Below are 23,617 nucleotides of genomic sequence, written 5' to 3'. Positions count from 1 at the left end.
AATGGGGTTAACCGACTAGCGACAAAGGGCGAAAAATATTACTGACTGCCGACAAAACCAGGAAAAAATTACCGACTAGCAACTAAACAATTAACTGAGATTTATCGACAACCGTCAAAGGTCGAAAATTTTAGCCGAGAACCGACAAAGTAATGAAATTTTAACCGACATTCGACATGTGGACCCCCACCCCCCATTCAGACCCTCAACTACGACTACTACGCCTGCAAGATGTAAAGAAAATTCATCGAGCCCGAGGTCAACCGAAGTATCCCGAAGGATCTCGTCGGTTCGGCTGCATCTGTCCTCGTTTTGCTGGTGAAGTATTTGGAGGTCGGTTTTGTTTTGGAGGTGAAGCAGGACCTTTATTTCTAGTTCACTCTTATCATTCAGGTTCATGGCCTAAAACCTGATAACACACAATTTTGGCCTTTATTGCTTTTCACGCGGCTTTAATCCGCTAAACGTTTCTCAGCGCTTTCTACTTTCTTTAACTTTTGCCGCCCTTTCCACCTGTTGCAAGTTTTACCGCCCTTTCCACCTGTCGCAAGTTTTGCCGCCCTTTCCATCTGTTGCAAGTTTTCCCGCCTTTTTTACGACTCTTATCTGGTTGAAGTTTTCCGCGCTTTCTACCGCTACAAGTTTTTCTCGTTTTTCACCCACTACGAGCATTCTACTGGCTACGAGTTTTCCTGCACTTTCCACCTGCTGCAAGCCGTTCCAGCTCTTTCTACGTACCTGCTAGACGTCTTTTCGCCTTTTCGGAGGCCACACCTTTGTTTTTCGTTTTTCATTTACGATTTTCCCTGCCATCCCTGCTATGGCTCATTCTTTAGTCTTTAAATTTTGCGGTCGTGTTTCATTTTGGACCGCCAAGTCCATGGCTTACCCTCTTGAAAAATAATTTTTTTATGATTTTTTTGACCCAGCGTTGTGAGCATGGCTTCATAGACATCATATTCTCTTGCATGGTATCCTACAGAATCCTGCTTAATTAAGGACGTTCGCGCTAACTGTTTCTGCGCATCCTTACTGCGCACGCAAATTCACACTCCACGTCCTGCATTGATGCGCGCGCTGCAGATGGCCATTGCTATAGCTTTGCCTGGATTTAACGATCTTGGACGTTCGGTGATCCCTGTTTATCCTTTTGATGGATCATTTTCTCTACCGATTTTCTGCGTTTAGCGAAAAAATGAAGACAGTTTATTGAAATACATTATCGAATTCCGCTTCGTTTATTTTTGCGGCGGTTTCAAATGCTACAAGTTTTTCTCGTTTTTCACCCACTACGAGCATTCTACTGGCTACGAGTTTTCCTGCACTTTCCACCTGCTGCAAGCCGTTCCAGCTCTTTCTACGTACCTGCTAGACGCCTCTGGGTTAAGTTTTGTGAAAACGTTGGTAGCAAGTGGATTTATTTACGCCACAGACCCACTTCTACAAAATATGAGTAAGATCGTTTGCCTCCGTTGACTCACCTTCGATATTTCTTAACAATAATCCCCAGTAGACCATGCTGAATTACGTGCACCAATTTTTTGCAAAATCAGGGTAGTTTTCCACGTGCTTTATTTCTGAAACAAAGTCGGTGACCCAAATTTTTTTTTGCATTTCTGACACAAGTAACTCATTATCTGACTGCAATAAAAATTTAAAACAATCTATCGACAGGAAAATTTTCGCGGGAACGTCCTTAAAACGTCAACCTTGATAAATCAACTCTGGCCCACTTTGAATAAAGCATGGTCAATAATTGTTGTAAAGAATGTATCGATAAATGCGATATAACGAGTGTTAGAATTATGTCGACAATAATCTGATTGAATTTTGTTCATTCTTTATGTTTCCCCACCAAGAGAAAACATTATTCCCGTAGAAAATTGGGAAAAAAAACAATAACTCAACATTGGCCTTAGCCAAGAGATTCTGATCATTATAGTCTGCGACTTGGCTAAGAGTTTTTGTTTCAGCATTATTCTCGGAGATAATCACATTAAAGCGAATGTTGTTAATGGCAATCTCAAGTTGACTTGTCATATTAGTTTCCTTTGTAAACACCTTTTCGGTTCAATTTAAAAGATTTTAAAGTTTGAGCAGCTGAGTAAGCATGTGATACGAAAGTTAAGTGAAGCACAGCTAGCTGAAGTATGTTGAGTGCCTGTCGGACAATGACACTAAAGACTGAATAAATAGAATTAGTTTTTCATCGGAAATGTTCAGTGTGTGATTCGGACGTCATTTTTTACTGTTTATTGAATTTTTATGAAATAGTATAAGCGTTGACGAAGAAACATCAAAAAAATAGGGAGAAAATTGATAAACCAAAACAAATGGAGTAACTAGGTCACACACGTGATTCAGTCTGATTTTAGTGTTCACCTCTATATATTTTTACAATTCTAAGTTGCCTTCATCTTCTCCATATCTTGTCCCATCCCTTCAATTCGGCTCTCTCGAATACATCTTACATTATAAGACATGTTTATATTGCTTAAAGCGTATGGGATCCTCCGCTGTACGTGTATGACGGTTTTTTGTAGATTGTAAGCCTGAAAAAGATATGGCTGAGTTTTTCTTTCGGGGGTGGAGAGGCAGGGGCGGCTGTAACACAGCCATGGAAGAATAAGGCACTACGCGCGCGGTAGAGTTTCCATATCGTGTTCAAACGTTTCTCTATATCTTGCTCGTGGTGGATGCTCGAAAGATTTCACATGATTGATTATGCTTCAAAGGCCGCACTATTTTCATTATCCTCACTGAAATTACTCAGGATGATATGATGATTTTACCCAAAGTTAAATTTCAGGGATAATTTTCATAAACTGTTTTGGTTTTTATGTGTCCCTGCCGAGAAACCCCCAAAAATGGACTTCCATTTAACCGTAGTGGTACGAACTCCTAAAGCATTTAAGGACGTTCGCGCGAAAATTTTCCAACATTGACTTTTTTTCTGAGACTTTTACCACTGTAAGATAATGAGTTAGTTACGTCAGAAATGTAAAAAAATGGGGGGTCACTGACTTCGTTTTGGACAGAACATGCCCGGAAGAACACTCTAAATCTGAAAAAAAAATCGGGCTTCGTTAGCGAATAAGGCCACAGTGTCTGTAAGCCCAAAAATATTGCAATTAGATCTTTGAAGTGAAATGTTCTCTGCCAAATATTGTTTAAATGGACCTATTAAGTGAATTTAGTCAACTGGTGAGGTTCCTTAAAGAACAAGTTCGCATTTAGCGAAGTTTCACGCACGTTGCAGCCGCAAGATGGCAGGATACGATGTCCCGTGGGCCGAAATCTTGAAAAATTTTTAACTTCCCACATTGGTTTTTTGTTCATTTTTGGACAATGTGGAGATAATTGTAAATAAAATCTGTTTCTGGAAAGAAAAGTAAGGGTCGCCGAACGTCCAAGATCATTAAATCCAGGTAAAGCTATAGCAATGGCCATCTGCCCTATTATTGATTTTATTACTTAGCGCGCGCTCTCATGCATGACGTGGCGTTGTGAGTTTGCGTGCGCAGTAAGGATGCGCAGAGGCAATTAGCACGAACGTCATTAAAATCCATCAGAAGCGAGATATGCCGACACAATGCGGTCATCATTAGATCATCATTGCCAGTGAACGAGGCTAGAAATCTAGGTCAGCTGTGGATCCGCACATTTATAAATGAAGCGGAAGTCAACAGGGAAGAGCTTAGACCCCACTGAACAGTTTTAATGAGATTTGCGGTCTTTCTTGTTCACTTCCCCGACTTTGTTCCACGCAGTTTCGTGAAACTCCACCACACGAAATATCAGTATGAAACCGCCAGTACTTTGGCTACCCTGCAAGCTTGTCAGTCGAGTCAGACTTGACCTTCCTGTTTTCTGGGCCACCCAAGCAAAAATCGCTGATGGCGGCTAATTTTGGAGCGTGTATAAAATCCGTGTTTATGTTACTTATGTTACAGAGCGAGTGAGAGAGTAATAACATGGAATTTCCTGTCGAAGTCCCGTGACACTGCGTAATGAATTGCTGATTGAGTTCTCTGTCATCTGTTGGCATTTAAACTTGACCAAGAAGGACTTCTAACAGTCAGGTACCAATTGCAAACATTAACAAATCAAAGTACCGTGTGATAAATTTAAGAAGCAATGAAATTGAAATGAAAACTACGTTTCTCTCCCTTTGATTAACTAATACTTTGTAGGAGAAATTCGCAGTTTAAAGGCAAACGTGTTTTCAACACTTGCACTAAGACAGTTGTTATAAAACGGAAAACCGTACATCCTGTAATTGAGCTCAACCATATTTTGTCTTGTCAGGAAAACCTTCCCTGCTTTTGCCCTGCTCAACTTGCAAAGGCCACATTTTTCCACCAGCTTCACAGCAAGCCTGCTCACACTGGAAAAGCATACTTAACGTATTTGGCTAAACCATTTGTAAAGATTACGGGTTGTCTCGAAGTGCTTCGAAGTCCCCTTAGTTCTTTTTTCCACTCTTCGCACTCGGGTTTTGAGCGTCGCGAACAATTTTTGCCCTCCGAGCTCGGTTTTCGTGAGTAAGTCTCAGATAAAGATTCAAGCTTTGACATCGTCAGTTTCTTCGTGCCCATGCTGTTTATAACTTCAACAGGCTTTCCTCACTCCCCCATCAAATTTAAGTGGCAGAGCGTTCCTAGGACGGCGGCGATATAAGCATAAGCCTATGCATTTGCGCTCTTCTTATGCTTATGCTTATGCCTATGCTTGTGTCGGTGTTATGTATACTTATGCCATCCATGTCCCTGCTGGACATCACTGCGACATGAGCATAAACATAAGAAGAACGCAGGCTTTTAATATTCTTATTCTTATGCTTATGTTGGGCCGTCGCCACAAGGGCATAAGCTTCTTTTATGGTTATGCTTACTAGTCGCTAGTGAGGACCGGGTTTTATAACAAGGACAGTCATTTTGAAAAACCTGTGGGAGAGAAACATTGAGTGATGAACTTATTGGAGTATTCTGTTCTTTCTATTGGGGTCAGAATTTGTCTTGTTTTGTTCATCCGACCCGTTGCTAAGAGACACAGCTGGGATTGCACGCGGAGACCTTTTTGGTACACTTCTCATCACTGTGCCTTAAGTATTCGAGGGCCGAGGAGTCAAGTCTTTCCATTATTCTAGGGCTTTTTTTCCAAAATCTCTCTGGTTTCTAATTCTGTTGTTTCGATCATTTTTCTTCTTTTTTCCCCTTCTCACAGCCAAAAAAAATCAACACTTAAGTAAGAAGCCAAAGAATTAACGAAAACTCCGGGCGCGACTACACCAAAAATATGTTATTAACAAAACATGACACCGGTTATCTTTTTTATCTTTATTGTTACACTAGAGTCATTTACCTTTAAGAGCTGGTGCTAGTTTTGGAGGCCGCAAGACTTTGCACATTTTAATTAAAGTTTCTATCTATCAGTATCTATGGACGTACAGCTTCGACGGACGACGAGAATTGGCTACCGCTAGTGCTTGCCAAAACGGGCAGTTGTTTCCCGACTTATAACATATCTGTTGTTCTGGAAAAAAAAATGACATTGCAAAATAGAAGATCAATAAAGGGCGTGGTCCAATAGCTAGTCTACAGCTGCTAAATCGAAATCGTTGTCAACAGAATCTCTTTACCTCTTGGCTTTGGTTCTACATAAGGAATGCGAATTCCCAAAACTCTACAACTTAAAATTTATTATATCCGAAAGCTAAAATGCAGGAATGAATCTCAAAATCTTCCACGTGACCCAACAGTAGTTTTCTATTACTATTAGCTTCTTATCGGTTTACCACTGTAGATTTACAGGTAAGCACAGAAAAAAACTCCTATCTGCGCATGTCCGCACGAGGGTGATTATGACAGCGCATATGACCACTGCAGTAGCCCATGACCACCCTGTATAGTGCAGGCTCTGAAAGTGGATAGGACGTAACTATTTTTACAGCAACCTCGTATTGTAACAATCATGATTGAGTCGGTTGAATGGTGTAGTTTTAATGTATAACCAAACCATTTCAGGGAAGGAAACAGAACTCTTGGATTTCACTGCGATTTGACTATAAAAGCATGTAATCCCTTTCTCACAAAAGTAATCTCATTATATTTGAACAGGAACACAATGGCCTGAATTAACCCCAGGCAACAGCAAGAAAGAGCAAGATTGTTCAGTGAGAGAAAGCGAGTAAACTCAGCGAAATAATGCACTTTGTTCAGTGCACTCACTGTTGCATTAAACGTTTTTCTTCCTTTACAGTTGAGTACTTTACAGTTAAAGCTTTTAGCTTTAATTATTATCGTGTTTAAATAAAGTTTATCTATCTATCTATCTAGTCGTATTCCGTAGAATTGTTGGATCTTGTTAGGCCCAAGCTAATTTTGGACCAATTATTTTAGTTTTGTTTCATTGAGCTTTGATCTCAGTTCAGACCTGACCTTGGTAATGTGTGTCTTTTCACGACCTCTTTCAACACCTCACTCTGTGTTGCCCATCAACACTCGGAATCAACTGACGTGTTACGTAACTCGTGTGAGTTGCACTGAGTTCTTGTCTAGTGACTCTTCTCTTTTGCTCTAATGTCCGACATTGACATGTTTCTCTATAAACAAACTCAATAAACAGGTTAGACCTCGCAACTCCCCGTCACTGAAAAATTCAAAGTTCAGATTGGAGAATAGCTGATTTAAAGACTAACATAGCTCCAAAACCATTCCTTTTCGTTGTATATATTCATATATTTTTTTGTATTTATATCGATATAGGAATTACATCCACCGGTGAATTTGGTTTTTATATTATATTTCTTAAATTGTGTCCGAGTATAAGCCTGAAAGCAATGTAACAAGGAGAAACCTGTTACTAAATTGAATGAAAATCTTCCCTTGTTGATAACACCTGTCAAATACGCGTGTGACAATTCTCTTCAGGAAATTAAAAAACTTTAAAAGCGACAAGCGATTATGCAGTGTGAAGCTCACGCAGTTGAGGATAAGACAATGACATAAATGAACTAGTTCACCAGAGTTGAGAAGCCATTCAACCTGAGCGAATGGTGTGGACGAAATTTAGGGCAAACAAGTGGAGAAATTATCTGGACGGAAGCAATTTATTATTGGTTCTGTTTCCTACACTTTTTAACTTCCTGAAGAAAAAATTGAAAGTGTCCAACTCATAACTAAGGGCACCATAGGAACAATGGAAGAATTTGTCACTTAAATGCTATTTATTTTTGTCTTTTCGGCTAAAGTTACAATCCAAAGACTGAGCGGTTTCAGTCCTTAAAGTAGGGCGGAGTGTCACAGAGCCATTGGTAGTCATTGACCAGTACATGTAAACTCTATCCCTTTGAGTCGCTTTTTAATTGCAAGTAATTTTAGTTATGTTAAGATGGAGAGTACGGTTGGACATCCATTCTGTCCAAAGCGATAGCAGTTTACAATCTTCTTAGCGTTGAGGAATTAGGGCAAAGATAAAGAGCATCATCGGATGGTAGACATGGTACTGATGTCTGTTTAGAAGTCGAAAGATTTAGGAGTCGGAAAAAATTCAGTCGTTCTAGTGAAATCAGTTCTACATTTCGCGAATAAATGATCAATCGGTAGTCACTGTTTCAAAGTCGCGGCCTGACTTGCAGTTTCATGCTTTCAAACTGAATATTAAGTGTAACAAAAGCTTAAAACACTAAGTTAATTCTCCTTTTGTCAGCAATTGATAAACTGACAACCAACCGCTGCGACTGAGTATGTTCGAAGACTACAACTACAAAATTTTGATTCTTCCGAATACATCATGGGTGAAATTATTTCCTAATTGGAAAAGTCAAAGTTTCGTATTTCTTGCGTCCCCTGCAAGCACGCCTTATCACTTACATGCACGTGAGTTTTTAGTCATTCGGATTTTTCGCAGTTCTACGAATGCCCATGACGGTGGCAATGTCCATAACCTTACTAATTTAGCCACATGCAACAGAGCCGGAAAGTCCTTTGTTTAATTTATTGATTAAAGCCACTGAAAATTAGCTGTAAATAACTTATAAAGTGTGGGCACCGAGTTTATGGACTTTATTTTATCGTTTATAAATGCCGGCAGAACATCAAGTTTGTTTCGCGAAGCGAGAAATTTGTTTCGCAACGTTCCACTGATTGTGAAAACTTGCTCGTAACGCTCTCCTTACTCGCAATTAAGAATTTGATTAGATTTTTATAGTCATCAGAAACTTGATGCTCGCCTTAATGGGTTAAGTGGCTCGAATCATTTGGTATAGACGAGAAAATGTGATTTTTCTCCCTTGTCATTTTTGTCGTATCGTTGTTCCAGTACGAAAAGCAATTGAAAAAACACTGGGAAAAAATGTACTGGTTCATTGATCACCAGAAAGGTTACATTCTCTAGGATTATTTCGCGTTAATCGTAATTTTTAAAGCCACTTTTAATTAATCGCAAACTTGAGATGTTTGCTCGTTTAAAACACATTAATTGGCAGTAAAAATAATTAATGTTCTGTTATTTCAGTGCGTTTGTTTGTGATAAAAAACGCTGCTCTTGTTCACAAAACTTTTGCTTCAGCTTCTTTGTGCTTCTATGAACTGCACTTTCGTACGAGCTAAACTACTCCAATTTCACAAAATTTAATCTACTCTTGTGGGCGGGTGTAAATCATTCAACACCTGTCTTTTTTGGTCAAAGGGCACATCACATACACTGCACACATGCCCGAGCGTATCACCAGCAGAAATAGAACGTTCATCGACCTCCATGTTGTTTCAGCGTTTGTAGACAATGTTCGACTTTCTGAAAGGAAATGAGTTGAGGAGGGCAAGCTTTAAGCTCTAATTTCACGGAAGTTGTGCGGTTTTATGGGAAACCCTAATTTGTCACGTCTAATATATGACTTCACAGTTATCACGAGTTGCTTCGAACACGTTTGAACGCGAAAACTGAAGGTCATCGCAAAATAATAGTGGCTGAACCCGTAGGTCTCAAGATTTTAAGAAGAATAAACAATAGTGGGACGAAATGCGGTGTTAGCTGAAAGAAAACAACGTTTGTTTGTTCTTCGTGGCTTGAAAAATCTTGCCCTCCACGCGCACCAGATTGCCTCTGTGAATCTCGAAGCTTAACACGCTGACCAAATATTTCTAAGCCTCAGTAAACTAGGCGAATTCAAACAGTCGCCGGTTAACACTCATTGCGTTGGACCCGCGCGCAATCTTTCGAACAAACAAATAAAAATAGCCTGTGTAATAACAAAATTACATTACATTTAGTTTATAAAGAGATCTGCGTCGCCATTGGTTGGCTGTTGATGGGGTCGCACACTGCCTGTCAGCTCTCACGTGACGGGAGTCGTATTTAGCCAGAGCGCTTGCGTATATCAACCAGTTCTTTGCTCCACGTGATGACGATAAACCAGCTCGCTACTCGGAGCTCTCGACAGATGGGAGAAGAAATGGCGACCAAGCTCGAAGAGGGCTCCGATAGAGGCACAGATGGGGTTGCCGGAACTCCCAAAGAAGCGGCTCTGCGAGAGCTGATGGAGAGAACGAAATACCCGATACGGCAGTTTAATGGACAACGGAGATATGGGCCTCCACCGAGCTGGGACGCGCCTCCTCCTCCACGTGGATGTGAAGTTTTCGTAGGCAAAGTTCCTCGAGATTTGTATGAGGACGAATTGGTCCCTGTATTTGAGTCGTTAGGCGAAATCTACGAAGTTCGGCTAATGATGGATTTCAACGGACAAAATCGCGGCTACGCGTTCGTTGTTTACACAAATAAGGAAGACGCCAAAAAGAGTGTCAAGACACTGAACAATTACGAAATTCGTAAGGGAAAATGTATCGGCGTTTGTAGTTCGGTCGATAACTGCCGCCTGTTTGTAGGAGGCATTCCCAAGAAAGTTAAGAAGGACGAAATCATGAATGAGATGATCAAAGTCACAGACAACGTTGTGGATGTAATTGTTTACCCTTCGGCGCAGGACAAGACGAAGAACCGAGGCTTTGCGTTCGTGGAGTACAGCTCACATCGCGACGCTGCGATGGCTAGAAGAAAACTCATGACGGGTAAAATACAGCTATGGGGACATCAGATCGCTGTTGACTGGGCTGAACCGGAGCAAGAAGTGGATGAAGAAATAATGGATCAGGTTTGGAATTTTTTTTTATTTACAACGAAGTTACATCGTTACCCAATGTTGCCCCTCCCCCAATCTTCGCTTCTCGAAGGGTGCTGCGATATCTCCGCTCTTGAGGTTTCGTTTCTAGCGATTAATTTTAGTTTATAAACTCAGCATTTGTTTAGAGTTAAATACTGCAGTAGTTTAGACTAAAACAGTCGGTGCTTTTTTATGCTTGGTTTGAGCGCTGTAGAGAAGTTTATTTGTTGATGTCGTGTTAGCCTTGTGCCTTTGTTCAACGGGGCTTGTCTTTGTCGTTGTTAAGTATTAGGTTTTTATTGAAGTAATTAGTTACTCTGTGTAGTCTTTTGTCGTTTTCACGGCGATTATGTCGGGAACACGATTCGATGCAAAGCCATAAGCGGCCGGGATACATCAATGGAACCGCAAGCTATCGATTTAATTCTTTTCCACTTTCGCTTTGTTTTTAAGGTGAAAGTTCTCTACGCCCGAAATCTGTTATTAAGCACCTCGGAAGAAACGATAGAACAAGTCTTCAGCAAATTTGGGGAGGTAGAAAGAGTGAAGAAGATCAAAGATTACAGCTTCATCCACTTTCGAACGAAAGAACAAGCCAGGGCAGCCCTAGAGGCCATGAATGGTAATAAAACTTTCATGTTTATGTTTTGTGAATCGATAACTTTTCCAACAGGTACGGGGAGGGTTTGTTGAAGCCTGTCAATGCATTCCCCGTGGTCGGTCAACGTAAACCCGCTTCCTTTCTGTGTACCAGAATCAATTGTTTTCTATTTTCCATTGTTAGGTTTAATGGCAAATTTCACACTTGATTTGCCAACTTTTGTTTCGCGGGTGCTGTGAAAAAATTTCCCGGGGGATCGATTTGTGAAGCGGCTTCCAGTGTTTTGTTTCGAACAAGCCGTGATCTCTCAGTCGCTTCCTGTAACATTTCTCAGAAAGAAAACATGTTCAAGGGTATCTTATTGAGATTTTAAATGTCAGACTGAAACCTCTCACTTATCTGTTAGCAGTTTGAAGTTTTTTTTTTTAAGTTCTCGTGTATTTTTTCTTCGTAACAGTTACCGTAGTGATTTGAAATCGAACCCTCTAGAGTCGAGCGTGCCTGTGTTTATATTTTTGCGTCATTTGATACAAATGTTATTTCTAACTGGAGGTCCAAAATTTCGATCTTTCCGCGCCGTGTTACCGCTTCGGAGAAAAGTGTAATCCAGATTTGTTAGTTTACACCTCTCCCAACGTGCGAAAACGCGTTGCTAAAGCGAAGTAACGTTAAGATTCTTTTGCCGACTTCAAGACTTCCACCGGCTTTCCGCGGGATCTCAGTGCATTTTATAATTTCTTTTTATAATGAAACGCCATCAAAGAAAACTTGTTATAGTTGTCACGTTTATCATATGTCTTTTTTGGACTCGGAATGTTTCCATTTGTTTCTTGGCCACAGCACTGAGCTTTAAAATTTAAGCTCAACTCAAACTTAAAATTACCGGAAGCGTGTTAGTCACAAGAGCTTCTACGTAACTATATCTGAGCAGCTATTAATAGCTCCCTTGTCGTTGTCGCGCACAGTTCTTTTAATTGACGCTCATATTTTTGCCATATTTAGCCTTGTCGTTTAGAACATTAGGTTTTACTGTTAGGAGTTCTCATCCCACTCCTTGCTGTGTAACTTTTCTCGTGATTTCCTGGACACAGTGTTAAAATTGTGTTTTTTTTTTAAAAAGAAAGATCGCATCATACCCTTTTAAAATAAGTGGAAAATGTTGAACATTTCTTATGGTGGGTTGCACTGCAAGAGTTCAAATTTTAACCACATCCCTAAAGGAGCAAAACTAATTTATAACGTTTAGTTATTTTTCTGGTACCAGATATTCTGTTAGTAACCATTTTTTATGAGCATTTTTACACTGGCCTTTTTAAGCATTCACAAAATTTGCAGTGCTTGGCTTCAAGAAGACCAATTTTGTGAAAAACTGTTTGCAGATGAATACCATTAACCTTGAAAATTTTTAAACTCTGGAGTATTTACTGTTTTAGACTGCCAGTGATTTGCAAAAAGGAAATTACTCTTTGTATTGTTCATGAAGCCTATTTTAGTTCCAGACTCAAAACGTGCAGTTCCAGAAAATATCCATACCTCTCCACAGAAGGCATCTAGAAATTCCAATTATTAAGCTTCGGACATTTCTTTAAATTTTTTGGTCTTACAGAATTACCCCTCCCCCCCACTCCCCAGGAAATTCCAATTCCTTCTGTTGGAGAGTATGGAAATTTTCTGGAAAGTCCGTACATAGAAATTCTCCCTATTACCATCAATATATTTCTTTATATTAATTGTGAAAATATAGTGGTACGTTAACTCAGTATGTTTTAGTTGATCATTATAGTTATTCTTGTCACCTTTAAATTGGCAAAAGTGCAAAAGTGCAAAGAAGTTATGACTCTTGATAATTTTTTATTTTTTGAATAACTCCATTTTGTCAAGCAGAAAATTAACTCGGCATTTTATAAGATATGGCTTTTATATACTTCCATCATTTACTCTAGACCAGACTTAAAGAGTCATCGATGATTTTTTTTCCAGTTAAAATGTACTGGTGATCGGTAGATTGTTGTTTCTTTCGCTCAGGGGTGTAGCCAAGGAAAGGGTTAAGTTTTTGACTTGCAGTCCCCTCCGTCTAGTAGGGAAAAATGGTTTCTGCTGGATAATTTGGACAAACTGAGAAAATTACAGTTAGTATGATGCAATGAAGTAAAGGGTGATCATTCGGGGCTCTCACTAAGGGGCGTAACCCGTAACTCCTGTTACGGCTGAGTATGCATGATTTTCCCTTGATGCGACAGGTGAAATTGCCTGTTGTTGAAAGAATTCAACCACAAAGTAACTAGTATGCTACGGGTGTGGAGAGCGAGACTACAGGTGACTCAATGACAGCCATGGCACTAATGTTATTGCTTTATCCTAGAGTTTGGTTTGGGCTTTTGAACCACTTTACTTGGACACACATGGCGAAGGGCAATTTCAATCATGTTTGGTTACCAAACTGGTGGTGTTGTTTTAAGGTTTACCAACTTTTATGGAATCTGGTTTTGTTCATGACAAGGGTGCAGTCCCCCTGGGGTGCTCATGAGTTGAACAGGAAGAGCACACTCAAATGATGTACTTTTTTGATCTGGAGTTGTGCTAAAGGGAAGGGATTTCATGAACTGAAATGTTGGAAAGGGTAGTTAAAACTGCCATTCAGTTATTCAAATGGCTCTTTCAAAAAATCTTGAACAAACTCACCTTATAGCTGAGTCATCAAGGTATTTTGAGGGGTTTCTCATTGCATTGTGCATACTGTAGATATGTGAAAGGCTACCTTTTCTGGCCAAAATTGTATAGAATTTAGGTTAATGGTTTGGATCTTGAGGCTTAGAGCCTCCCTAAGTAAAACAAGGTCAGGTACCTGCAGATACTCTAGTTATATCTCAGTTTTAACTTTGAGACAGTGTTAGAATATTGCAGAAAAGTAGATTTGAACACAAATGTGTTGAAAATGAATTTATTTGGTCAGGGAAAGTTTATTATTTTGTGGAAAAGTGAGGGAAGGTGGAAGCGACATCTATGGCAACCACAGGAATGCAGGCCACAAAAATTATGAAAAGTTCTAATCAATCAGGGGAAATTGTTTGATATTAAAACAAATTCTCCCTACCGGTACTACAAGGAATGTATAAAGACTATTAAGGAGAACATACTTAGTGGTTGACAGTTGATGCATCATCAAATTATTCCAACTGGTACTTTGAGACATGTCTGAAGACCAACAAAGAGAACTATGGCAATGCAAGGTTTTTTTGGTTCATAAAAGTTTTCCTAAACAAAACACTTCTCTTTCCATCAGTGCTTATTTTGTGAGAGTAGTGCCAACATCTATGGCTTTCTGTACAATGTTATCTGTATGGAGTGATAAAATAGTGTTTGGGAATAAACAGAATATGGTATGAACCATGAAAAAGGAACAGCCTAGACATGATTAATGCTAGGCCAATTTTGATTTTTCTGCAAGTTAAGAATGATATGTCAAGAAAATAAGAAAAATACTGGAATGTTTGCTGAAAAAAGTTCACAATATACACAGTGATTTCTTTCCGAGCTTGTTAAAGTTGTTAAGCTATGTTAGACTGGAAAAGGCTCCAAGTCTTAGTAGAAAACATCAGAATGTTGGAGATATAACGGTCAGAAGGCCTCGGTATTCCCGGTATGTTATGTATGTCTTTAATGCATTGTATGCCAGCTCTAATCAAGTCTTATTCAATTTCTGTGGGGTTATTCTCCACCACCTATAAACTTCAAGTAACTAATCATCTTTGGAAAAGTATTTTGAAGCTTACCAAATGCACTTAAGAACTATGTCTGGGTATTTTCTGTTTGATTGACTTTTTTCTGATGTATAGAGTGACCTTCAAATCAATGAACCCTCAATATGTAAGATAACTAAAGTAAACAACAACAGCAAAAACCCTGTGTCTAAACATGATTTGTTTTAGAGCAACAGGTTTGCTTGTGAGGTTGTGTATCTAGCGAAAAGTTTAAGAAAAACAGAAATATGTACAGTAATGATGATAATCATGTTATGTATTCATTCACATTAATAAAACTTTAAAATATATGTATAGTAAAAACAATGAAAAAGCACTTAAAAGTAGCAAAGGCAACTAAGAATGGAAAAGATTGAGACAGATGACAAACTAAAAAAAACTAAGGCCAATCAAGATGCCTTATTCACACTATAGTCCTAAGCCAAGTGTCAGAAAATACATGAAACATGGCAGAAGACTTTCCGGTTACTTAGAGCCCTGTGTCTAAAAGCCTTCTTACAACTCCAATCAACCTTTTTCCAGGCAAAGAAGTTGACGGCAATGAAATTGAAGTAACTCTTGCCAAGCCTGTGGACAAAGACCACCGCCAAGCCAAAGCGGCAGCCAAAGCTGTGATGGGTGCGACGACATACCCCAGCTTCACACCATACGAGTACCCCTCAAACACTGCTACTTATGGCTTCCCAACATACAGCAGTCAGTACTTCATGTATGGTGCTCCAATGACTGCTGGAATGGGGTGAGAATTCCAAGAGAAATTTTTGTTTATGTTTGCTAGAGCTCTATTTTTAATATTATTGTTGACTACTGCTTGAGGAAAGGAGCCTATGCTAATCTATAGATCAAGTCTGGGTTAAGGCCCTCATGGGGACATTGCGTTGCATTCTTAGGCAAGACACTACTCTCACAGTGCCTCATAATGTGGGGGGGGGGGGGTTAACCCTGCAATGGACTAGCATCCCATCCAGGGGGGAGTAGAAATACTCCTAGTTGTTTCATGCTAAAGAAACCAGAAATAAGTGCCAACCTGATGGGCCACTTGGCTTGTATGTAGACTTTACTTTTAATTACCTTTACAGTGGAATCCTGATTTCTCGAACCCTGATTTTTTCGAAACTCCTGATAACTCGAACCAAAAGTGATGTCCCCTCCTCAGTCGTACACTTAATTTTACCCTTGATTTCTAAAACTAACTGATCTTTCGAACCAATTTTCATTTCCCCAGTAGGTTCGAAAAATCGGGACTCCACTGTATATTCTTATGTTTGTGAATATTTTTTGTCAGAGGTGTGAGGCCTCCTTTTGGAATGGTGCGTACAAGAGGGCGAGGACGGTCTGCTGCTGGGAGCAGGGCAGCAGGAAATAAGGGAATGTATTTACCTGCACCAGGTGGTTATCCTTTCAATGGCTTCAGAGGCTACTACCCTGCAGTGCGAGCTGGCTGGTATGGAGATGGGTATGGCAAGAGAGGAGGCAGACAGGAGGTATGCTAGCTATTAAATCATTAACATCACTGCCAGGCAGTTGGGTGAGAGGGTAAACATAATAATAATAATATTATAGGTGACTCCTGCGGGGCTTTAAAAAAGTGCTGTCCGGTTGTCCTGGACTAGTAGATTCTCCTTCTGGGCAATTAAATTTCACTCTCACTTACCGTCACTTGCCCGTTAGGCAAGGGACCAGGCAAGTCATGTGCCAACTAAATGATTAAAAGAGCAAACCAAGACTTGCCCAGGGCAAGCAAAATTGTAGAGCTGCTTATCCCAAGAGCAAGCTGGGAGTTGTTTTTTTTAGTCTTGCTCGTGGTATCTAAGCTTCACCCATCAATAAGAGAGTTTTGTTTAGTCTCACTGTTGAAAAATTGTGTAGAACTAATTGCTTATTTTGTTGAAATACACTGGTCTAACCCTTGGTAATTTTTCCTAGATAGGGCAAAATAGCCGGCACTCTGTAACTCGTACAAGTTAAAGGAAACATCTTGCGAGATACAATACTGAAAAACATTTTGAAGAAAGCAATGCGAAGTTTTTCTGTCAATTAGTGTAATTATTTTCCTTGCTTTTCTACCTGAAATGTATGTCACAGTTTTTTGGCATCCATAGATCAATGATCTTGCAAAAACAGGCTTAAGTAAGGTTACTGTTGACCTTCATGGGTGAAGTTTGTCAGTGTGGAATGTCTGTAATTAACATGGCAAGAGCTCTCTACCAAGGTCATTTAGTGGAAAGTTATCTGATTCTTGGAAAAACTATTTAATTTTTTTATACAAAATGTGTATGAACTCTGGTGCTCCAACTAAAACTGTTAAAAGGCTCGAAACTGAACACCAGAGGAGGTACTTTACTGGAATTGTCTCCCTGTAACAGTTTTTTTTATTTTGTTGTATAATATTCACTCGTAGTAGCATTTGTTGTTGCACAATGATAGCTCAGCTCCGTAATCTTAAAGAATGTTCTGTTCTGGGTACTTGATATAACATCTGGCTGTAGTTCGTTGTTCTGTTCCTCTGATGCAGGCAAACTTTCTTTTGCAAGTCATGTTGAGTGTTTACAATTTCCATTGCACAGAATTTTGCAGTAGGCCATAATGCAGAATTTGAACTGAAAAGAAATGACTGGCAGTGAAATGGATTTTTTTGACAGCATTTACTAGAAATCTTTTAACTTTTTTTACTGAACAACTTCAGAGGAATTTTTGCACAATTTCTTACTGTACTGATGTATCCAATCTCTCGTCTCAAATTACACCCCTCTCCTAAATTTCAACTGGTTCATTTTTAAGATTGCACCAGTTTCCTTGTCAAAGGTCTACAGTAACCTTGAATAAAGAAAAGGAACAACAAGTGCAGCAAGTTTAAACTAGCTTCAGGTTTAAAATTAGTCTTTTGATTTCGCTTGTTACCATAGGAACGCATGTTTGATCTGGTGCCGGGAATGGAGTTGACACCCACTAATCCCATGACTTTGAAGCCACATGCCCTCAAATCACCAGCACAGGTGGGATTGCTATCCTTCTTTTTTGTTTTTGACTTCTGCAGTGCATCCAAATGAAAAGAATAGGGAGAAAAGAAATGGCGAGCGCAGTTTGGGGACGTGAAAGTACTTTTTTGAAGGGCGAAAATTGAGAGTAGAAGTTTATTTTAAGGCTTTTAGTAGTATTGTCTTTGCTAGTGAACAGTGAGACATCTACACACAATCCACTCATCCTTCGTCATTTGTAAACAAAGGTACACAAACAAGTAACAGCCTTTCAGTCACATTACATTTATTTCAATGCCGTTGCATGATCAGAATGGATTTTTTTGGGTCAAATCTAAGTCATGTAGACATGGAAGAGAGATCCATTTTATTTTTTGCACTCAGAGATAGTGAATTAATTTTGATGGTGCTGGCTCACTGGGTGAATAACCTTGGAAAGTGTACAAACTTTTAAGGGCCCTAGTCAGCCTCCGCCATTTTCGATGCCATCAAAATTATTGATATTGCACGGTGAAGCGTAGTCTTATTGCTTTACTGTAAGTTGTGTTCCTGAAAGTATGTTAAGTTATCTTAAGTAGTTTCACAGTGATTTCCTTTGTTTCGACATGCTCCAAATATAATAGCCAAACTCTCGCATGTAAACAAAAACAAAGGTGTGGCTGACTAGAGTCCTTTAAGTGCTCAAGGGGATCAAGACTTGCCTTGGCAAGTTGGCATGTGTGAGTGTTATTTCCATTCCTGGGCTGAACAAACAGAACCTGTGAAGGTAAACAGTAACCTTCGATAAATATAGCAAGCTCCCACAAGACTCTATCCAGTTTTCAATTGTCACTACACTGTAAGTGCTTAATAGTGTCAATTTATTGTGTACCAACTTAGGTTCTAGAGGATGTCTGCCAAAAGAACCAGTGGGGTAGTCCAGTTTACACACTGCACAGTACGGTGGGCCCTCAGGATATTCAGCTGTTTCTTCACAAGGTTAGAAAACGTTTTGTGTTGGGAATAGTACAGTACCTCACCAAAGCTAGTTACCAATCAACATTACCTTTGAATTTGCATGTAACAGCTAAAACGTGTATGACATGTGGGCAGATGCATGTAAATAATGCAATAGGGATCTGTAAAATCAGAATGTATGTTTCAGTTTGCCAAAAGTAGATTGTAAACTGAGACAAAATAGTGTCTACCTAGATAATTGTTAGTGATTATTTTAATTTTCAAACACAAGCAAAACAACTTTTGTCATGTTGATTCAAATGATCTCAAGTGATGGAAATCCTTTGTTGATTTCTTTTCAAGGTATCCATTCCTGGACTAGCCACCCAGTACCAGCCTCCCAAACTTTGTCGCACCGTGGATGAAGCCAAGAGTTATGCTGCAGAATACACACTTCAGCAGCTTGGTGTGCCAATAGAGGGTACGTCTAGGTAATAAATACAAGATTCCCAGCCAATCAAAATTGAGAGCTCCTGTGCTAATTTTTACGACATTGTGTTTCAGTGGTGACTACAACAGCAGCAACGGATATGCCCCCAACTACTGGCACGCCGGTCCCGTCTACGGCAACCTATGCAGCCCGCCCTTTACCCCCAGGTTTGTACCTAATTAAGTGTTTATGTCCTTTGCTGTCTAAAACATGCGAGTTCTGGGCAATTGCCAGTGAACAGTCTGTTCACTTTAGAAAGAGGCTGAGGTAACTTAGAACCCAATACAGGTAATAGACATTTGATGATTTGTTTTTATGGCACAAACAAATGTACAAATGCAAATGCATACAAGAATGGTTTGACAGAAGTTATTTAGAATAATTATTATGGCTGGCATCTATGCTGCAGTTAACATGAATTAGAAAACAGTCTTAAGAAAATATGTGCACTGATTGGTTAAAAATCATGTTTCTATAACTGGATACAAACACAGAACTAGCATGAGCTGTTGACGTAATGATGGCACGAGCAAAGAGAATGTACATTTTGATTATCAAAGTTAACAAGTTGTTTTCCTTTTTTTTGTTGCGCTGTGTACTAAAAGAAATAGAAAACATGTTCTCCATGTTTCTATTGAGTTATAGAAACACTCATGAAAGTTTGGGAGAACTCGAAAAAACTGTGGAAACACTCGCCTACAGCTCGTGTTCCCACAGCAGTTCTCGTTCTCCCAAACTTTCACTCGTCTGAAATCATGGCAGGTTACCCTCAATTTTAGTTCCTGCGAGGAGAGAAGCACTGTGGAGTGCCTTGACCCCAGCCAGCAGTTGAACTCAAACTCCTTAATCTGGAGCTAGCATGCCTTATCATTTGGTAACTCTGTCTTTTACTGTCTTGGCCATTGGTCTTGTATTATTGTTAATAAAGCAATACTGGGAATATATTAGAGTACACCCTGGTCTTGACAGCAAGGCAAGTCAGTTCATGAATGAAAGCTCACTAAGATTTAACGTTTTTTCCTTTTTTTAACAGGGGCCTACAGCCTACCGAATTCTGGCCGTCCAATCAGTAGTGGAGATGCTGGCTCTTACCCGTCTGGCTATGTACCTATCAGCAATGCTCCTAGCAGTGTAGCGCCTGCCGCAGTGGTGGCCAAACTGCAAGGTTCGTGGCCAGGAGGGGTACCACCCAATCAAGATGGAGGAATGTACGGCAATTATGATGGCTACCCTGCCAGTGAGCAGGCAGGTTATCCACAGAACATGTATCAGCAGTATTAGGTGCTTAAAAAATTCTAAAGACAAATAATCACAGATATGTTGTTGGCAGGCAAGGCAAGCAGATGCCTTCTTAAGAGAGATATTTAGAAAAAAAAGTGATGACAGCATTGCTTAATGTTTTGTCCTTCTCGCACCATGGGTAGAACGTTTGGCAAAGGTTATTTTTTAGTTGTTGGTGGATCTCAGAAGTGTCGTCCTGTGTTTTCCTTGTGACCCAGACATACTTTGTGTTTTGTCTTAAATTGAATGGGATTGGGGTGGTGGCAGATTATTGTTCTGTGAACAATGTGTATGTTTTAATGTCTCATTATCCTCTAGAGTAGTAGAATTTTAAGAAAGGGTTGTGTTCTAAGTATGTCATTTTTTTTGTGCTGGTTGATCTGATCTTTTTTTTTTTGCTGGTGAATTACTACATGTATGTCTGAATCAAATTGACGCTGTGTGTTACAAGCAGCCGCAGCTTTGGTATCCCTTCCTTGATTGTGTTAAGACCAGCTTGATAATCTGTTTTTAAAAGAAAATGATTTTTTTGCCAGTGCTTTAATCGTAATGGTTTTACAGGAATTTGAGAAGAATTTCTAAGGGTCAAACAAAACATATTTCAATATTATAAATTTATTCATACTTGCATCCTTTTCGCTATTTTATTGTCTTTATTTCCATATCCATTTTAAGTCGCCCAGAACAGAGAGAGAGAGAAAGAGAAACCAGAGTTTTAGTTTATATTTTTGTTAGAGAAACTCAGATATTTATAGACAAACAAGGCTCGTTGTTGGTCTTATGTTATATGGAACTGAAAATGCTTAAGAACTGGACAGGTGTAAATACTAAAAATATACTGCCCTTGAGGTGTTTTAAACACAATCGTGTTTCATACTGCAAGGTTTTGTGCAAGCGTTCTTGTCCAAATAAATCCAGTTTAGCCTTCATTGAAGAAGAAGTGAGGTGTTTGATGTAATTGTTGGAAATCACCGAGCAGTGAGAATTTGATTTGAATTACAATGGCGGACAGCACTCTTGCACAATTCTGTGCAATTATTTCACAGCGCGTCGTTCATCCGAGCACTTTGTATATTTTCATTGCAGGAAGTCCCTTGCAATTGTCATTTCGTGTACAGTTCAAAGCTCTTTAAAAAATATGAAATAGTTCTTTTATAAAATTGCTTGGAGTTTGTTTGATTCTGAGCAAGGGGCTTTAAGGACGGCTCTGGAATAATACTCTTTTCGTTAAGTGTTTGGATGCCAGTGAATTGGAGAAAATAAAAAACTCGTCTCTCGTTGCTTATAACAGAAAGATTATCAGAGCAGTAAGAACTTGAAAATCAAATCTCTACTAAAATATTTCGTCAAGCCGTTCTTTAAGCCCCTTGTCAAACGAGACAGTAAGGTTCCTTTCTGGTGTCAATTCACTTTTTTTATAGGTTGTTCAGTCTAATACCACTGTAAACCATGACAAACCAAATCCCCGGGGAGACACGCATATAAAAAGCACGGAGGCGCTCGTTGGAAATTTTGAAAAGGACCCCTAAGAAGTACCAAGATCCTGTTTTGTGGGTGTGGCTTGAAATTATTTTCACCAATTCTAAAGTAACACATCTCCTGTCATATTTTTTTCAGCTCAATATCCTAACAGTACCGAAAAAGCCTCCACTGTGGACCTTTTGAGGCTGAACACTCTAAAAGAGATAACAAAACTACTTTTTTACCCCTGAAAAGTACGACGAGCACCCCCCGTGCTTTTTATCAGGGAGTCCACCCTGGACCAAATCACCAGATCGAAAACGGAGTGAGTCGGGAAATCTTTAAAATCTCCATTTCACGCGCCGAATTTGAGTTCCATTGAAAATGCCAACACAGAGAGACAAGTCTATTTACAATTTACCAAGAAACAAACGGTGCCAATTCACAGAGCCTGATTTTAGAGGAACATAGCGTAGGACAGTCAAATGTGCGTTTATTACATGAATTAGGTGATATAATGGTTAATTGTTATGAGTTACTGTTAGAAAATCGAGAGGGATAGAGAGAAGCGTACCTGAAGGGACGGAGCCGAAACTTGCCAACTTTTTCCAGACAATTTTTTCGGGCGTTTTATGTTTTCTTTTTCAGTGGCTTTTGTTTTTCAAACTTCAGGGTGTTTTTTTTTTTTAAACGTGAAGGAATTTTTAGGCTAAAATATCCTTTGTTCTTTATCAAATTAAGAATACATGTAAAGCTGCCTTGTTGTCAAGTTACAATGCGCGAGTTTTCGCTCTGCCTTGATGAGTACGAATTTAAGGGGGGAATTACAAGGAGAATGGTCAGATAACAAATGAAAGCGACATTGAGACGGTTGCATGGCTTAAGCCCTAACCATTTGTTGTCTGTTCACGGGGTTGGTAAGGTGAATAAATAAACAAATAAATATAAATTTAGTGTAATCATCATGAAGCAAATATCGGTACAATGAGCCACCAATAAAATCCCACAATGGTACCGGCTTTGGGCTATATGTCATGATAAACTATCATTGCGTGACGTTTTAAGAACGCTCTTGGGACTCGTCACGCAATCTTCTTCCCCGCGAGCCCTAAGAGCGTCTACGCACGAGACTACCCTTGTCCCAGAGGTTTTCTTTCTTCTTTCTGCTCTCGAGACGTCGTTTTCTTGCTCGTCGTTTCGTGTGTCGCCTTTTGCGGCTCACATTTGATCGAGGAATAGAGAAGAAAGGAGTTTTGGAAGCAGGGTACACGACGGCAAAATTTACTATGGAAAAAACATCCGGGTTCTCAAATTTGCAACGAGTTTATTTCCGGCACGGTAGTAGCTGTAGACACAGATGAGTAGATCAGAGTTAAAAACATAATTCGTCACCAGCTAAGAAAGTTGGAAAATACCTTTGTTTAGTTGGACGAGTATGAAAGACTAACAAAGTCCTGAGCGCGCGGAAGAGACGGGTTAAAAGTTCTGTACGGCTCCTATTTGTTGCGTAAACTTTGTACCGTGGTGCTAGTACAAACGTTATCTTTTAGTTCTCTCACCTTAGCTGAAAGGAAATTTCTGTGTCTGGTCTCTCCAGTGGAATTTTGCTTTTCACCATTCCATTTAGCTCTGTTACCAAGTACATTTTAAGGGAGCTGTTATTTACAAGCTTCACATTCCGACAGCCATTTTGAACTAAACTGGTGCGCGCGCTCGTGCTGGTGTGACGTCATCATAAGTGCGAGCGTGACTGCAGGCGTGACCTGTGGCTCGCGTGCACCGCTCACCTGTGTAGCGTTTTCCTTTGCGTTCTTCCCCACGGAACTTGTTTCGAGCAAGAAAGCGACTGCTTGCAGTCTAATTTCGTTCCAAACCTTTTCCCGCCGTATTTATCCTGATTTTCGACAGGAAAACGGACAGGTTGTCCCAAACTTTACCTGGGACTAG

General features: G+C 39.7%; 1 protein-coding gene and 1 long non-coding RNA gene across 4 annotated transcripts; one reads left to right on the top strand and one right to left on the bottom strand.

The window, feature by feature from the left end:
* The first annotated feature begins 9,374 nt into the window (after positions 1-9,374).
* On the top strand, positions 9,375-22,689 carry LOC110040210 (APOBEC1 complementation factor-like). 3 transcript variants are annotated; one of them, XM_020745411.2, is made up of 9 exons: positions 9,375-10,153; positions 10,616-10,784; positions 15,047-15,263; positions 15,810-16,008; positions 17,431-17,520; positions 18,382-18,480; positions 18,802-18,919; positions 19,003-19,095; positions 19,962-22,689. In XM_020745411.2, the coding sequence occupies exons 1-9, from the start codon at positions 9,404-9,406 to the stop codon at positions 20,207-20,209; spliced, it is 1,983 nt and encodes a 660-aa protein (XP_020601070.2). In that variant the 5' UTR covers positions 9,375-9,403; the 3' UTR covers positions 20,210-22,689. The 3 variants fall into 3 exon arrangements, with proteins under 3 accessions (XP_020601070.2, XP_020601072.2, XP_020601071.2); XM_020745413.2 differs by having other exon boundaries at positions 18,802-18,929; XM_020745412.2 differs by lacking the exon at positions 17,431-17,520.
* Positions 17,868-23,500, bottom strand: LOC149098713 (uncharacterized). The gene is made up of 2 exons (XR_016203469.1): positions 23,230-23,500; positions 17,868-18,260 (listed from the first exon to the last, which is right to left on the bottom strand). It is a non-coding gene; the product is annotated as an uncharacterized LOC149098713 (long non-coding RNA).
* Between the last annotated feature and the right edge of the window lie 117 nt (positions 23,501-23,617).

The sequence above is a fragment of the Orbicella faveolata genome, unplaced genomic scaffold, assembly GCF_042242905.1.
Source record: "Orbicella faveolata isolate gen_17 unplaced genomic scaffold, um_ofav_v1 contig_46, whole genome shotgun sequence".
Classification (NCBI taxonomy): Eukaryota; Metazoa; Cnidaria; class Anthozoa; order Scleractinia; family Merulinidae; genus Orbicella; species Orbicella faveolata.
This window is presented reverse-complemented; position numbering and strand designations above follow the sequence as displayed.